The 14,568-nt window shown below is 54.3% G+C and overlaps 3 protein-coding genes across 6 annotated transcripts; 2 read left to right on the plus strand and 1 right to left on the minus strand.

Annotated features, from left to right (window-relative positions):
* Positions 1-265: 265 nt before the first annotated feature.
* LOC121936330 lies at positions 266-5,878 on the plus strand. 2 transcript variants are annotated; one of them, XM_042478499.1, is made up of 12 exons: positions 266-400; positions 1,078-1,187; positions 1,474-1,705; positions 2,336-2,483; positions 2,669-2,731; positions 2,959-3,033; positions 3,363-3,416; positions 3,725-3,778; positions 4,248-4,301; positions 5,178-5,225; positions 5,450-5,500; positions 5,737-5,878. In XM_042478499.1, exons 1-12 carry the CDS (start codon positions 352-354, stop codon positions 5,768-5,770), a joined length of 972 nt encoding a protein of 323 aa, XP_042334433.1. In that variant the 5' UTR covers positions 266-351; the 3' UTR covers positions 5,771-5,878. The 2 variants fall into 2 exon arrangements, 1 of the variants encoding a protein (XP_042334433.1); XR_006104954.1 differs by lacking the exons at positions 5,450-5,500; positions 5,737-5,878 and having other exon boundaries at positions 1,651-1,705; positions 3,725-4,301; positions 5,178-5,284.
* Positions 5,879-8,057: 2,179 nt separating this feature from the next.
* On the plus strand, positions 8,058-10,880 carry TUBB4B (tubulin beta 4B class IVb). Of its 2 annotated transcripts, none has more exons than XM_042478494.1 (4): positions 8,058-8,192; positions 8,299-8,407; positions 8,964-9,074; positions 9,695-10,880. In XM_042478494.1, the coding sequence occupies exons 1-4, from the start codon at positions 8,136-8,138 to the stop codon at positions 10,753-10,755; spliced, it is 1,338 nt and encodes a 445-aa protein (XP_042334428.1). In that variant the 5' UTR covers positions 8,058-8,135; the 3' UTR covers positions 10,756-10,880. The 2 variants fall into 2 exon arrangements, with proteins under 2 accessions (XP_042334428.1, XP_042334429.1); XM_042478495.1 differs by having other exon boundaries at positions 8,163-8,192; positions 8,964-9,135.
* On the minus strand, positions 10,825-14,452 carry FAM166A (family with sequence similarity 166 member A). 2 transcript variants are annotated; one of them, XM_042478497.1, is made up of 7 exons: positions 14,312-14,452; positions 14,005-14,219; positions 13,215-13,570; positions 12,480-12,597; positions 12,223-12,317; positions 11,889-12,006; positions 10,825-10,959 (listed from the first exon to the last, which is right to left on the minus strand). In XM_042478497.1, the coding sequence occupies exons 1-7, from the start codon at positions 14,365-14,367 to the stop codon at positions 10,871-10,873; spliced, it is 1,047 nt and encodes a 348-aa protein (XP_042334431.1). In that variant the 5' UTR covers positions 14,368-14,452; the 3' UTR covers positions 10,825-10,870. The 2 variants fall into 2 exon arrangements, with proteins under 2 accessions (XP_042334431.1, XP_042334432.1); XM_042478498.1 differs by having other exon boundaries at positions 14,005-14,197; positions 14,312-14,433.
* Between the last annotated feature and the right edge of the window lie 116 nt (positions 14,453-14,568).

Here is a 14,568-nt window from a genome sequence, read left to right on the forward strand (position 1 = left end):
GCAATGTTTCAATGTAAGGCATCTCTGCGTGGCATAGTAATCAGACCATGAAGGCTACTATGCCCCTTCTGGCCTCCCCAGCACCAAGAGTTCAGTGGCAGACTGCTGTAAAGACTATGAGACTATGACTTGAACCGAAGACCAGCCTGTGCAGAGAGTAGCACCCCTTCCTTCCTTCCTTCAGCTGCATGTTCTGCTCCTTGCTGGGAAACATTCTGGGCACTGTGATGTCACAGCCTGTCCTGGAATCCTGTGTGAGGCTCTGCCCACCTGGAGGCTGGCCTAGCCAGCTTTCTCCTAGCCAGGCTGGCTCCCCAGAGGGTGTAAGGGATCGGGCAAAGGACCCCCATTATGCAACTGGCTTGCCTATTCTTCCTTAGCGTTGTTGCTTTGTGTTCATGTGAGTCTTGCGGCTGGCTCTGCTGCTCCTCCTCCTCCCGCTGTGGGGGATCTTTCCACCCACCCAGCCACCCCCACCATGGGGAAGGTAGGGTGCTACTGTGGACCATGTTGGCATGCTGCTCCATCCTGCCCAGGATGGTCTGCAGGGAATGGCAGCAGCAGCTCCAGAGCTTCAGAGCAGGGGTTTTCCCCAGCCCTAACTGGAAATGCTGGGGATTGAACCCAGGACCTCCTGTGTGAAAGGCAGGTCCTTTCACATTGGGCTGTGACAATGGTAACTGAGCAGCCATTGCAATGCCTTCAGACAGCAGATTCTACCTGTAAGCTCTGTGCTGCAAGGAGAAGCATTCCTTTTGCCTTGGGGCTGGTAGGAGCCGGAGCCAGCAATGGAGGGAGAGGATGCCTTGCCAAGGTGCTCAAGGGAATGTTCAGTCCTCCTCATGCTAAGTCAACGGAGAGATGTCAGAGAGAGTCCCACAGGAGGGTTGTTACCACTGGAACGTCCCTGGTCAAGACTTGTAAGGCCTGTTGAGCAGATGGAAGGAATGCCCAAGAGAAAGTGTGAAATAGCTGAAAGTCTATTTTGGTGGAGAAAGCAGGGAAGGAAATGGGGAAACCTCTCAGTGAGTGTCATGGTTTTAATTGAGAGCTGATTCCTCTGCTTTTGCTTTCCAGTGAAAATAAGCAGAGCAGAGATACCTCACGGTTTCGATCTCCTGTTGAACGGTTCAAATGAAGGAGAGACAGAAGACAATGATATCATCGTCCGGAGAGCTGTGCGGAAGGTGAGCAAAGGGATTTTGTTCTTTTGCTTAAAGCCCGCTGCTTGTGGATTGGCACCCAGCTGGGGGTTGATCCGTAATGCAGGACAAAAGAGGTGGGGTGTCCTTACAGTTGCCCTTCCCTTCCCCCAGGTTGCATTTTTGGGTGGCCAGCAGCCTGAAACAAAAGAGAACCTCCCCCCTGAGGAACCCCTTCCCCAGATACAGGAGTGGCATCTCCTTCCTAAATACACATTTGTATAAAGGTTTTACAAGGTCTGACGGGATATTCTGCAACATTTCTTTGCAGACTCTCTTAGATGTGCATTATTTTTTATGCGTTATGCTCCGTATAAATAGATGCACCGACTGTGTCTCTCTGTGTCAAAAGAGAGCCAAGGCAGCCGATAGTCCAGCCCAGCTCTCTTGTGGCTGCAGGCCAAGGGGAGGGGCACATAATTCACAAAGTTCTGATTATTTCCGACAGTATCCAGAAGATTCTGAGGACATAGGTATTGGGCACCGGCAGGCCTCAATACGAGGTAAGGCACCCCCACAGCCCCACACTGGCACTGTAACTGTTCAGGGAGGTTCTGGATCATGTTACCCTTCTCCTGTTATGGGGCAGCGGTGACAGACGCAAGAGGCATTCCTACCTCTGTCACTAAAGTGGGGAGGTATGGGGAGACCTTTGGCGCCAGTGAGACAGGATTGCACACAGGGTGGTGCGGGGAACTATAAAGGTGTGGGAAGTTGTATCTGACCATTTGTTTTATCTAGTTTTGGGCAGAGAAGGTGTTTTCATCCTTGCCATGAACATTTAGTTATTTATTTATTGGAATATTTCTATTAATCTAAAGATTTCAGGGTGGCATACAATAAAATCAACTTCATCACTTTACAAGAATACTAGCAAAAATGTTTAGAAGAGGGTGGTCCTTCTTGGGAGGTTTTTAAACAGAGGAGAGGTAGCCAGCTGTGTCAAGGGGTTGGATTAGATGGCTGTGGTAGTCCTTTCAGGTTCTGTCATTTTGCAATTTCATGTGAAGCAGGTGCCCTCAGGACTGGGCCAGGGCCTCTTTTTGCAGTTTCCATACAGTCCAGGAGAGGAGGGACTGAAGGGTCTTCTGCCTTTTCCTTCCCTCCCTCCCTCCCTGTGCTTTGCATTGCAGTGTCGCCAGTAGAGTGCAACTGCCCTGAGGTGCTGGCCAAAGGCACTCTGGTGGCCATTGTGGCTGCCTTGGCCTTCCTGAGCTTCTTTTCCATCACGATTCTCCTGGTGGTGGCCATCTGCATCCTGCGCCTGGTGGAGAAGCAGAAGTGAGTGGGTAGCCCTCCAAGAGACCAGTTGAGCTATGGGGGGGGGGGGGGTTGGTGTTTTGGGGCCGGGGGGGGGGGGGGTGACATTGGTGACACAGAGGCAGTTGTGCTCCTCTGAGCAGTGAGGTTCTGTGGCCCCCTTCGTGCTCACAGGCACTTTGTTCCCTCTTCCTCTTGATTTCAAGGAAAAAGGAGAAAGAGGAGAAGCCGGCCCGCTCTTCGCACCGGAGACTGGTCCCTCCTGTTCCGTAAGTGGATCCAAACGAGGCAGGGATGGCAGGGGCTTCCTGGTCATGAGGAAGGAAGTGTTGCTCTTCCCTGTGTTAAAATTTAGCACAATGATTTGCCCTCTCTAGATTCTGGGTTGGTAGGGGGACACTGCATGTAAAGGGTTGGTGTGTGTGTGAGAGTGAGTCAGTGAGTGCCTTTCAGCCCCACTTGTTGTAGCACAAGGGTCTTCTCTGTGTGGTTGCAGGCCCCCCCGCCCGGAGCATACGTACATGACGGTGCAGCCTTTGCACGGATATGAACGGCTCCACCCAGCCTCCCCGTGAGTACCAGAACGTCCTGCTCTGCCCACCCTCACTGCTCCAGAGAATCATCATTTTAACCAAAGATGAAAATTACACCTAATTCTCATGAAGCAGTTGTCCAGTTTGTGCCACAGTGCTGCACTTCCCCCCATCACAGTAGCACCAACTGACTGGTCCCTGATTTCTGGGGACCACATGAAGCCTCCCTGGGACTGTACGATTAAACACTGCAGGGGCTGTTGTGTCATCTGCTGAACACAGACTAACACCATTGCCACCCACTGGAGAAGTGGTGTTTCCTCCCATCCATCCATCTCTTTCTCTGTGTGTGTGCATATCCTTTCAGGCGGGCGGCAAGAGGCATCTATCTGAGTGCCAGTGAGCTGCACCCTGGTCCCAGGTGAGTCAACCGGCAAGACAGGAAGGGAAGGTGGCGGGAGAGGGTGGCAGTCTCATCGGCACCTGGCTCTCCAGAAGAGGACCACTAGCAGTTCTTATTTAATTTTATGTTTCTCAAAATATACTGCACTGCCTGGGACACGGTCCCACTCCTTACCCCCTCCAAAAACAGACACCTGGGCCCAGCCATGGGGTGCTTGTGGGGCTGAGTGCAGCGCAAGGTGGGAATTGCTTTCCAGCTTCGCTGTGGCTGCCACATCCTGTTTTTCATTCCCCTTCACCACCACTGCCCTCGCTTTGTGATTTCAGAGTCCATCGGGAGAAAGGTTACCAGAGTGCCAGCGTGACGCCACCAGGAGCCAAGTCAGTAGGAATAAGAATGGGGAAGGCCTCTTCTTTAACAAATGGCTTGATTAATATCCTGCCTGTCTCCCATGCTGGGAGCCAAGGCAGTTTCTTTGGGTGGCATGCAGAGTGTGTGGGAAGGGAAGGCAGGCGAGCTGCACCCAGAGATTGGAAAATGGGGCTGCAGGGCCCTGCATTTCCCAGCTGGAGTGGCTGCTGGGAGCTGTAGGCGAAGAAATTAATGTTTCCGAGCTCTGGCAAGGGGGCAGACCTCCCCTAGCGCTTCCCAGATGGAAATGGAGGGGCACACTTGCTTCCCCCGCTGACTGCGTCAGCATCTCCCCTTTCTAATGGCTCCTTCATAGGGACCTCAGACAGCTCTTGTACCTTGCCTGTCTGCAGTGTTCATTGACTGGAGCTCCCTGCTTTTCCTCTGGGGCCCCTCCTGTACCTTCACACATGCACAGGGGGCTTCTTTTCTTTCCAGGTCTACTCGAGAGAATGAGTATATTGGCCCTGACCCAGCACCATCTCTTTCCACGTGAGTAGTATTGCTATGTATTGTATATGTATTATCCTACTTGAGAGTATGTATTTTCCCTGGATGAAGATTAACCTTCCATTTTGAAGCCAAGCCCTCCCTCCAGTCCATCTGCCTTGGTCCAGGCCTCGGAGGTAGAGAGGAACTGCTGGACCTCTTACCCTTTCCCTCCACCACTCCCTTCTCCTTCTGTGTCATGTCTTTTTAGATTGTAAGCCCGAGGACAGGGAACCATCTAACTAAAAAGATTGTATGTACAGCGCTGTGTAAATTTACAGCGCTTCATAAATAAAGGCTAATAATAATAAATAATAATAGAAGTCCCTGAACAACTTTGGCTCAGGCATGTTCTACTGTGCTGGGTTAAAGGGGTCTGGACAAGGGGCCTCCTTGGTCCAAGCACATTGCTTTCCTGCTCTCTGAGCCTGGAAAAGTTGGGGGGGGGGTTTCCAAAAAGGGCCCTCTTCCACACTTGGGTGCTGCTCTGTTGGGCCGCTGTGTGGCTGTTAATTATGGTGTGTTTAGAGGTCGGGATATAAAAACTGAAGACTGTGTTGCTTTTATAGCTTAGAGCACCCATATTTTACAGCAGTCTGCCACTGAACTCTTGGTGCTGGGGAGGCCAGAAGGGGCATAGTAGCCTTCATGGTCTGATTACTATGCCACGCAGAGATGCCTTACATTGAAACATTGCTTTCAGGAACTACAACTCTCAACCCTCCCCCCCAGTCAACATGGATACTGTCTGTGCTCGTTGGGAAGGATTCTGGGGATGGTAGTCCAGAAAGTAACTTTTCCAATAGGCCAGCCACTCCTGGAGAAGGCAGGCCATTTGCTCTAGCTCATAATCACCCTCCTCTCCTTTTGCTCTTTCAGGCCCCCTTTGGACAAATCATACACAAGTGCAGATAAGACGGGTTCTCAGTAAGTGTGGGGCCCTGAATGAGGAGATAGGGTTGGGGGTTAAAATAACCAACCTGGGACTTCCAGCCACCAGAACCAGGAAGGCCATTGGCAGCTTGGGCTCCTGCCTCTGGCAGCTCAGAGTCGTACTCATTGGTCTTGCCTGCGAAATTGGGGTCCTGTTTTGTGAGCGATGCTGCCACCCAGGTCTACTTTTGGACTTCTCTTTTACACTTCCTCCCCAGAACTGGAAGCATTCAAGACACTGTGAGGTCACCGCTGCTGTCACCAAAAGGGTGAGTGAGCACTTCCTGCTGGAAACGAGGTGCTTTGGGTGAACGGGGGTCCAGAGAGTCCTGTGCCCAAGGAACGAATTGGCAGGATTCATCCTCAGTGGCTTTCTAAAGTGTAGTTCTCCTTGGCCTCTCAGCTGGTGGGGAACAGTCTTAACTTCTTTTGCTCTTCCCCTTCCAAAAATCAGCAAGCGCCAAATCTCAAAGGCTCCTTTTCCGACTCCTATCTCCTTTTACAGGCGTGACAACCATATTTATGAAGAAGTGGAATGAAGAGAGTCACCAGCCGGGTGGACGACTTGCTGTGAGAACTTTGCCATGGAGGCCTCAAACGACGCGAAACTAGCTCCAGCAAGCTGGGCACCACCTGGGCAACCTCTTGGCCTTCCTATTAAAGCACACATTATTTTTTCCCTTTAATGAGTTTGCAGATTTCTGGCTTTCAGGGGTCACTTTCCATGTTTTTAAAGATTGATCCCCTCATGCCTTTGGATTCTGGGAGATGGTTCTAAGCTACAAGCCCCAGAATATGCAGATTTCTACCCACATGAGAAATGTGGGACACATCTCAAGATGCTCAAAAGATGAGTAAATGGTTTAATTTTCCTGGATTCAGGAGCCTGCATATTCCACCTGGGAGGGAGCACGCGCATGGCGGTGCCCAGAGCATGGCATCTTTAAATCAAGATGTAGGATTTGCAGTGGGTCCCTCCACTGACAAAAAGAAGGGCAGGTCAAGATGTTTCAGTAGACCTTTTATTCAGAACTGACCATGTGCCCAACTGAAATGAAATGACCAGGTCAGGGAAGCCTTGGACTAGGTCAACAACATCCCTTTGAAGGTTCTAGAGGCCGCTGGAAGGCTTCTTCCAAAATGGACCCTCCCAGGAAGTTTTTCTTCCTTTCACCAGCCTCTGCTTTGCTTGTGGTTTTATTTTGGTGGCATACGCATCGTAAAGCGCTGGAGGGCAGCTTGTGGGGCAGCCTTTTCCCTCTCTCTCTTGCTGTTCACACATTTATCTGTTTGGAGCTGCAAAGGCTGAATCCCACTTTTCCCCCTCCTGGGCTTTATTGTATTGTTTAGTGCAGAGGTGCTTCTGGAACTGGACACCAAAAGTCTGCTTTTGCCCTCCTCTCCTTCACCGTCTTCCCAGTGCCAACATGGGCTTAGAAAACCCTAGCAAGGCTGAGCGCAAGGAAGAAAAGGAAGGGATAAAGAAGTCTTTGCAGAAGCTCTGTGAGCAGGCACTTACTTAGTTTCGGCTCTCCCTGGGTCCAAGGTGTAGGCATTTAAAAGCAGTCATAGAAGTTTGAAAAGACAGGATGCAACATTAAAACCTCCTCACTTTAAAATAATGGGAAACCTGGGAGCAGAGCAAGTGACCCGAGGGAGCCCTCCGGCCGCCCAAGCCAGGCCCTTTGGGCTCCTGCTGTACAGAGCCGCTCACTGGCCTCCCACCACAGTTTATGGCCATTAAGGTATTTATTTGTTTGTACCCCACTCTTTTCCCAAGATGTAGTAGACGTGTTCTATTTAAGCCAGTGTACTTTGGTCCCATATCTCAGCGGTGAAGCGCAGATATTAAGGGTCCCAGATAAATACATGGAGGGCAAAGAGGGAGGATTTGTGTGACTGTTGTACGTAGAGAGAGCTTTGGAGCCCCTTTGGAAGGAAGGAGTTGGCAGCAGGAGCTTTCCTCACTGTCCAAACGCATCTGAGGAAGTAGATTCGAGACCTAGGAAAGCTGCTGAGGGGCCACAAGAGCTCTCTACAGACTCACATGGGTTCTGTGCCTCTTTGTGTTTGGGGTTATTACAGACTGCCTTAGTATAAGGTTCTCATTTGTTTGGCCGTGCGAGGTTTGCCCTGACTTAGGCTGCATCCACACTGGAGGAATAACCCGGTTTTAACTCCTTTCTGGCTCAAGGCTATGGAATTCTGGGAGTTGGAGTTTGTTGTGGGGCCTTCCTTAAGCTCTGCTCTGCTCTGGGCCCACAACAAACTCCAACTCCCAGAATTCCATAGCCTTCAGCCAGGGCAGTCTCAAAGGATATGTAATATGTCTTGTCTTTATTTTGTTGTTATTCGGCCTGGCTTTGCTCAGTCTGCCTCCTGTTCTCTTTGCTGAGGGAAAAGGGCCACATTTGGGCCATGTTTCGTGAGGAGGCCGGTGTGTGTTTTGTGGCGTTACTAGGGCGCCTTGCCCGAGGCTTCTCCTGAGGCGCTAGGCCGCGTTGCTAAGGCAGGCCTTGGTTACCGCGTCCTCTGCAACCGCCTCGGCTTCTACGCTGACGACGCAGCCGGGCCGGGCCCTTACGCAACGGCGCTGGCGTAGCTGCGGCCGTTACTCTGCGCACGCGCGCTGCGGCTCCCCTCCTTCCCCGAGAGGGAAAAAACCAACGGGAGCCCGCCATCAATCATTCAAACCGACCAATGGCGTTTGGAGCCGTTTGGACGTCGGGCGCCGCGCGGAGGGGAGGCGGGGCCTACGGTCGCGCGCCCCAGAGGCCCCGCCCCCTTTCTTGCGTCTCCGTATAAAAGGCGCGTCCGTTGCCTTGACGCAGCCAGTTCTCCGCAACCGCCGCCGCCGGTCATCCGCCTCGCGCCTTACAGCCTTCGACGACAACAGCCGCCGCCATGAGGGAGATCGTGCACCTGCAGGCCGGCCAGTGCGGCAACCAGATCGGCGCCAAGGTGAGGGAGAGCGAGAGAAGGGGGCGCCTTTCCTCGAGACCCTTCCCTTCTCCTTCCCCGCCTTGACCTCCGTGTGCCTCTCCCCCCCTCCCCCGATGCTTTGCAGTTCTGGGAGGTGATCTCGGACGAGCACGGCATCGACCCCACCGGCACTTACCACGGGGACAGCGACCTCCAGCTCGAGCGCATCAACGTCTACTACAACGAGGCCACCGGTGAGTATAGGCTGTGGCATTCTGGGAGTTGGAGTCTGCTTCGAGACAGAAAAGGAGGCGTTAAGCCTTCAGCTCTGGGCCCCGCAGCAGACTCCAGCTCCCAGAATCCATAGCTTTAGAGGCCTCCAAGCCTTGGCTCCCAGCATTCCTGGCTTGGAATTAGGGGACCTGGAGTCCAGCCAGAAGACCAAAACGTTTGGGAACCCCCGCGTTCCTCTGCACATGCTCCTGGGCAGCTCTCCGCTTGCCAAGCATCTCTGAGGGGAGAGGAAGGGCGATGTGCCTCTTCCCCAAAAGCCAGGCCTCGCGGCCTGGGGAGCCAGATTGGGGGCATGCAAGGCACCAGCAAAACGCTTGCTCTGCTGGCTTCTAGAAGAGGCTTGGCCTGAGCGTTTTGGGGAGCCTCAGGGCTTCCCATAGAGGCTGCTGCTGCTGTGTTTGTGGCCCCTTGGCTTCTAAGAAAGCTGAGGGGTCCTCCTCTGAGGCTGCCCTCTGGGAGCTGGACATTGGCCCCAGGACAGCGTCTGCAACCACTAACCCTTGTTTCCTCCCCCAGGCGGCAAGTATGTTCCTCGCGCGGTGCTGGTGGACCTGGAACCGGGCACCATGGACTCTGTGCGCTCCGGCCCCTTTGGGCAGATCTTCCGGCCAGATAACTTTGTCTTTGGTGGGTAACAAGGATGGGGAAGGGAGCAGGACTGGAGCCCACAGGCCCATTAGTGGGAGAGGTGGGTTGAAGGGAGTGCCCATGAGGCAGTGGTAAAGTCTGCTAAACAGTCACCAACACTGCTGTGGGTGGCATAGCACACTTGCCCATTCTTTTTTTGCCTGCTAAGTTTAAGTTGGCAAAAAAAGGCTCTTGGGTGCAACAGAGATGAGTCTAGTCTAGATGATGATGATGGCGTTTTTTAAAAATGGAGTCAGGAAGATGGTTTGTTAGAGACTCCCAATGGCTCCTTGCCAGGACTCCGTTTTAGATCCTGTTCCTGTTGCCAGGGAATGCCTTTTGCGCTTCCCTGAGGTGTGCCAAAGCACAGGGTGTGTCAGCCTTGGCAACAAGGAGCGGCTGGCTGGGAGCTGCCTTGGCCTTTCGGCCCTGGCAGCCCCACCAGGATTTGCATGAGCTCATGGCCTTAACAGATGGCGATCTCCACTCTCCAGATAACGCCTGTCCTGGAGTGCGCCTGCAGTTGCTCATGCAAGTGGTCCTTGTGGTGGTCTCAGGTCTCCCTTGGGCCAGAGAAGCTCCTGACAGGTTCCCCCTCCCACTGCCCCTTTCCCTTCCAGGTCAGAGCGGAGCCGGCAACAACTGGGCCAAGGGCCACTACACGGAGGGGGCTGAGCTGGTGGACTCTGTGCTTGACGTTGTCAGGAAGGAGGCCGAGAGCTGCGACTGCCTGCAGGGCTTCCAGCTCACGCACTCCCTGGGGGGCGGCACGGGTTCGGGGATGGGCACCCTCCTGATCAGCAAGATCCGAGAAGAGTACCCCGACCGGATCATGAACACTTTCAGCGTGGTCCCCTCCCCCAAAGTGTCGGACACTGTCGTGGAGCCCTACAATGCCACCCTTTCAGTGCACCAGCTGGTGGAGAACACGGACGAGACCTACTGCATCGACAACGAGGCCCTCTATGACATCTGCTTCCGGACCCTCAAGTTGACCACCCCCACCTACGGAGACCTCAACCACTTGGTCTCTGCCACCATGAGCGGCGTGACCACTTGCCTGCGGTTCCCCGGCCAGCTCAACGCTGATCTGCGCAAACTGGCCGTCAACATGGTCCCCTTCCCTCGCCTGCACTTCTTCATGCCCGGCTTTGCCCCCCTCACCAGCCGCGGGAGCCAGCAGTACCGGGCCCTGACCGTGCCTGAGCTCACCCAGCAGATGTTTGATGCCAAGAACATGATGGCTGCCTGTGACCCCCGCCACGGGCGCTACCTGACTGTGGCGGCGGTCTTCAGGGGGCGCATGTCCATGAAGGAGGTGGACGAGCAGATGCTGAACGTGCAGAACAAGAACAGCAGCTATTTCGTTGAGTGGATCCCCAACAACGTCAAGACAGCCGTTTGCGACATCCCTCCCCGCGGCCTCAAGATGTCCGCCACCTTCATCGGCAACAGCACCGCCATCCAAGAGCTGTTCAAGCGGATCTCTGAGCAGTTCACAGCCATGTTCCGCCGAAAGGCCTTCCTGCACTGGTACACCGGAGAGGGCATGGATGAGATGGAGTTCACGGAGGCCGAGAGCAACATGAACGACCTGGTCTCCGAGTACCAGCAGTACCAAGATGCAACCGCCGAGGAGGAGGGAGAGTTTGAGGAAGAGGCAGAGGAAGAGGCCGCTTGAGGCTGCTAGCCATTGGACTTTATTTGTCTCAGACCTGTTTTTACGTTTCTTTGTTCCACTCTTCTTCTTTCATCAGTGTCACCTGTCTGGTGTTGTACAGGCATTAAAAACGTTTTCACCCTGCATTTTGCCTCCGTAGTAGTTCATCATAGTAGGCCTTTCGGGTGCTGTTTCCAAACGTTAGAGCGTAGTTGTGCCGGATAGCTGGGGGGAAATGGCGCAGAGGAAAGTGAGTCAGCGGCTGCCTGGGCCCAGGCTTGTTGTGCTTCACTTGTAGCAACACAGCAGGGCTCAGGGGTGTATTGTGTGGGGCAGGGGAGCCCCTGGGAGGGGAAGCAAACACTCTGTCCTCTGCTGCAGATCAAGGAATTTGTGGCAGTGAGCGGAGGAGTGGGTGCTGTCATCCCACCTGGGCTCTACTGGGGATGAGTGGTTCTTAACTCACTGGAAGAGACAGAAGAATTGCTTGGCCAGGGTTTCAGGCCATTGTTCTCTGCCCAGGTAAAAACAGGTACAGTATTTGCCAAATGGCTAACGTTCCTGAAAGGGAAAGTATTAGCATCTTGTTTGGCATGGCATCAAAACAGTCTTATGGCAGCTTAAGATGTTACTCCCTGTATCCAGTATTGATGACGAGAGGGAGCTGGAGCCTTGGCTGGGATTAACAAGCACAAAAGCCTGGCCTCTATGCAGTACTTCAGAGACGGTGGCAGGCTGGCATAGGGGCATTACAATACCTAAGGTCTTTTTATTCTTAAGGGTCTTGAACGTAGAGCTTTTACAGCCTTTGCAGGGAGTACGCAGTGAGTGCTTAAAGCACCCTCATCTTCCTGGAGGATTGGGGCTAAAGGTCTGGAAGGTGCCCTGGTCTCTGTGGCTCTGGTGGAGGAGCCTGGCCAGGGTGAAAGCATGGCACTTTATTCTCTTAAAAAGACTAGTGTCCTTGAGCCTTGTTTTTAAGCTACCTTTAGTGTGCCACCTGCCCTGTTTGGCTTGCATAAAAGGCTTGCTTGCGTCTGGCAGGGAGGGGGCAAGCAGTGGAATTTCCCTCTGCCATGGTAGTGAGTCAATGCAGCCGGCAGGCCTGGCAAGGGTAGGCCCTGCAAGGGAGTGTTTGTCTCTCTTTGACTCACTTGGCACAAACCCCGTATAGAACGGCATCAGGCCACTGCTCCTGTAGATCTTGGTGTTGGGCCAGTAGGTACGTGGCAGCCGCTGGCCAAAGCAGTACATGGGGCTTCTCAGCATTTCCTGGAGATGGACAAACAAGTGGGGGATGTAGGGGGGTAGTATTTTACCTTTATTTCATGGGGGACTCAGGAGCTGCAAGGTTGGGTAGTCAGATGTCTCCCTTAAGAAGGGCAACTGCGGGTCGGCTCCACAGAACTATTTTGTCAGTCCAAAGCTGTGTGAGCAGTTTTCCCCAGACTGGTCCAAGGAGGGCCAGCCCCATGACATCCTCCTTACCTGGTTTCTGTCAAATTCGGTCATGGCTTCCTTTACTCCATCCAGGTAATTGACACCCATGATCCAGGTGAATCGTGGGATGAATCCTGTGTACCCTGGGGAGGAAGGGGGCAAAGGTCCGTTCTCCTGGGTACACAGCCATGGAATCATAAGAGTTGGGAGAGACCCCTCCAGTCCATCCACCTGCCATGCAGGAACACTCAGCCCTATAACCATGAGGTGGGGAGATGTGGCAGGGCTCTTGCCCTGCTGCCTACCTGAGATGGCTTTCCTCTGGATGAGGTTGGGCACGTCCATCTTGGGCGTCCGGCCAAACCGTTTCACATCCACTGTCTCTGTTACTGGCGGCAAAGGGACGCCTTCAATCCTTGTTGGCTAAAAAGCAAACATAAAACAGGTCCCATGAGGGCCATGTGAGTTTTGTCCTTTTTCTCAAATTGAGTGGGAATCACTCAGCCTTCCTCCAGCATAGCCAAAGGTAAGGCATGCTGGGGGATGCAGTTGAGCATCGTCCAGGGGGGCTACGCTTGGCATGAGAGGCCCCTTGGTGGGGAGAGAATGCTGGACTGGATTGGAGAGCCTTGACCCAGCATGGCTGCACTTGGGTTCTTAGGGGACATTGCAGGGTAGAATGAGTATCATATATTGCAATATCTCATCAGATTCAAATAGGCTGCCAATGGCACAGTCGTGTGCCTGTTTATTTGGACCTGAATCTCTCGGTGCCCCAAGGGAACCAGGGGACTGTGGCCTTCCAGGTGTTGGACTACAGCCCCCATCAGCCTGGACTTTGGCTCTGCTTTCTGGGGCTGATGGGAGTTGGAGTCCCCACTCCTGGACCTCAGGAGCCTTGCAGAAAGAGGTGCTTCTGCAGCCTAAGGGACAATGTATTCGCAGATGACCACTTACTGTTACAGGTAAGCAACCTGTCCTTCTCACTGTGGAGGTCACCCCCAAAGGGTGCTGCCCCCATCAGCCCTGGAGGCACGCACCTGGTCAGTCCCAGGGAGGCAAGGGTTGCCCCTCCAGCCCTGGCCGCAGATGAGGGACATTCCAGCATCGCAGGGGCCCCTGTCCTGCTCCTGGCCACAGACCAAAGCCACGTCCGGGTGGCACAGGGCCTTCCGGTCGCCTTGCCCCGAGACCAGCCGGGAGCCGGCCGTAGCTGCAAACTGCCTCCAGCCGGGGCCGCATGCCAGGCGGATGCCTGGGTGGCAAGGGGTGTATTTCCTCTGCTCCAGGAGCTGTGCTGCGCTGGGGTCTGTCCATCTCTGAGTCTGGGCTCTGGGAATGAGGGGCCGGTCTTCTTTGCCTGGAATGGGAATGCAGCCGTGGTAGGGCACAAAACCTGGGGAAAGAGAGAGAGAAGAAGGGAAACAGGCAAGCAGAGGGGCAATTGCGTGAGTTTGTGGCAGCAGCCCTGGGGTTAAAGCCTAAGCCCTCAGAAAGCTGTGGCATATAATGGAAGAAATAAGCAAAGTGGGTTTCCTTCTGGGCTTTCTGGTCCAGAGATGGGCTGCAAGGAAGTCATTCCCTCCCTCCCCCCCCAGGATCCGTTTTGGGGCCTCTGGCATCCCATGGGCAGAAGGAGCAGCCCCAAAACCTGAAGGGCCCCCTCTCTGCATTGAGACAGTTGGGGCAGCCCTTCTGCCACCTTCCACGGAAAGAGGAAGCACACTCCGCATGCCTGGACTATGGCGCTTGTGGGGTGCCTTCCTTTTTGGGGAGGGGGCTGTGGGAGCGGCAGGGCCCCATCCACGCGCGTTCCCTCACGGTGCCCACCTGTGTATCCAGGGATGAACCTTTGGTACTGATCCATGGGTTCAGGTGTGGGGGGCTGGCGGCGGCTGAAGTCCTCAATGAACTTGGGCCTGCGGAGGGGGGTCAGCACTGAATAGGGGCTCTTGGCCACCTCTGGGTCGGTCAGGATCTGGTTGGTGGTTCTGCCATAGGTCTTCCCAACCTGGTAGCGGACCTGCGGGTAAAACCCCCCGTAGCTTGGAGGGAAGGGGCCAGAGGGTGTCCTTCAGCAAAAGGAGTGGGCCCACTTCCAGACTGCACTCCTCAAACCCAGTCCCCCAAGGCTTACCCAGGGATGTAGTAGGGCTCCTGAGGGAAGAGGCTGCATCTCTGGGCAGCAGCCATCCTGGGTCACTGGTGCCGGGTGGCAAAGGCCAGGGCCTGAGGGCTGGCTGGCTGACCATCAGCCTGGTCACCTGGGTGACCATTGTGAGGCCTCCCCCTCCCCAATCCCTCTTCAAGGGGCCAAGACTGGCTGAGGCTGGGCCAGTTGGGCTTTGGCCTGTCCATCGCAGGGAGATGGCCAGAGGCCCTCCAAGGGAGGAG

This window comes from Sceloporus undulatus, chromosome 7 (assembly GCF_019175285.1).
Source record: "Sceloporus undulatus isolate JIND9_A2432 ecotype Alabama chromosome 7, SceUnd_v1.1, whole genome shotgun sequence".
Classification (NCBI taxonomy): Eukaryota; Metazoa; Chordata; class Lepidosauria; order Squamata; family Phrynosomatidae; genus Sceloporus; species Sceloporus undulatus.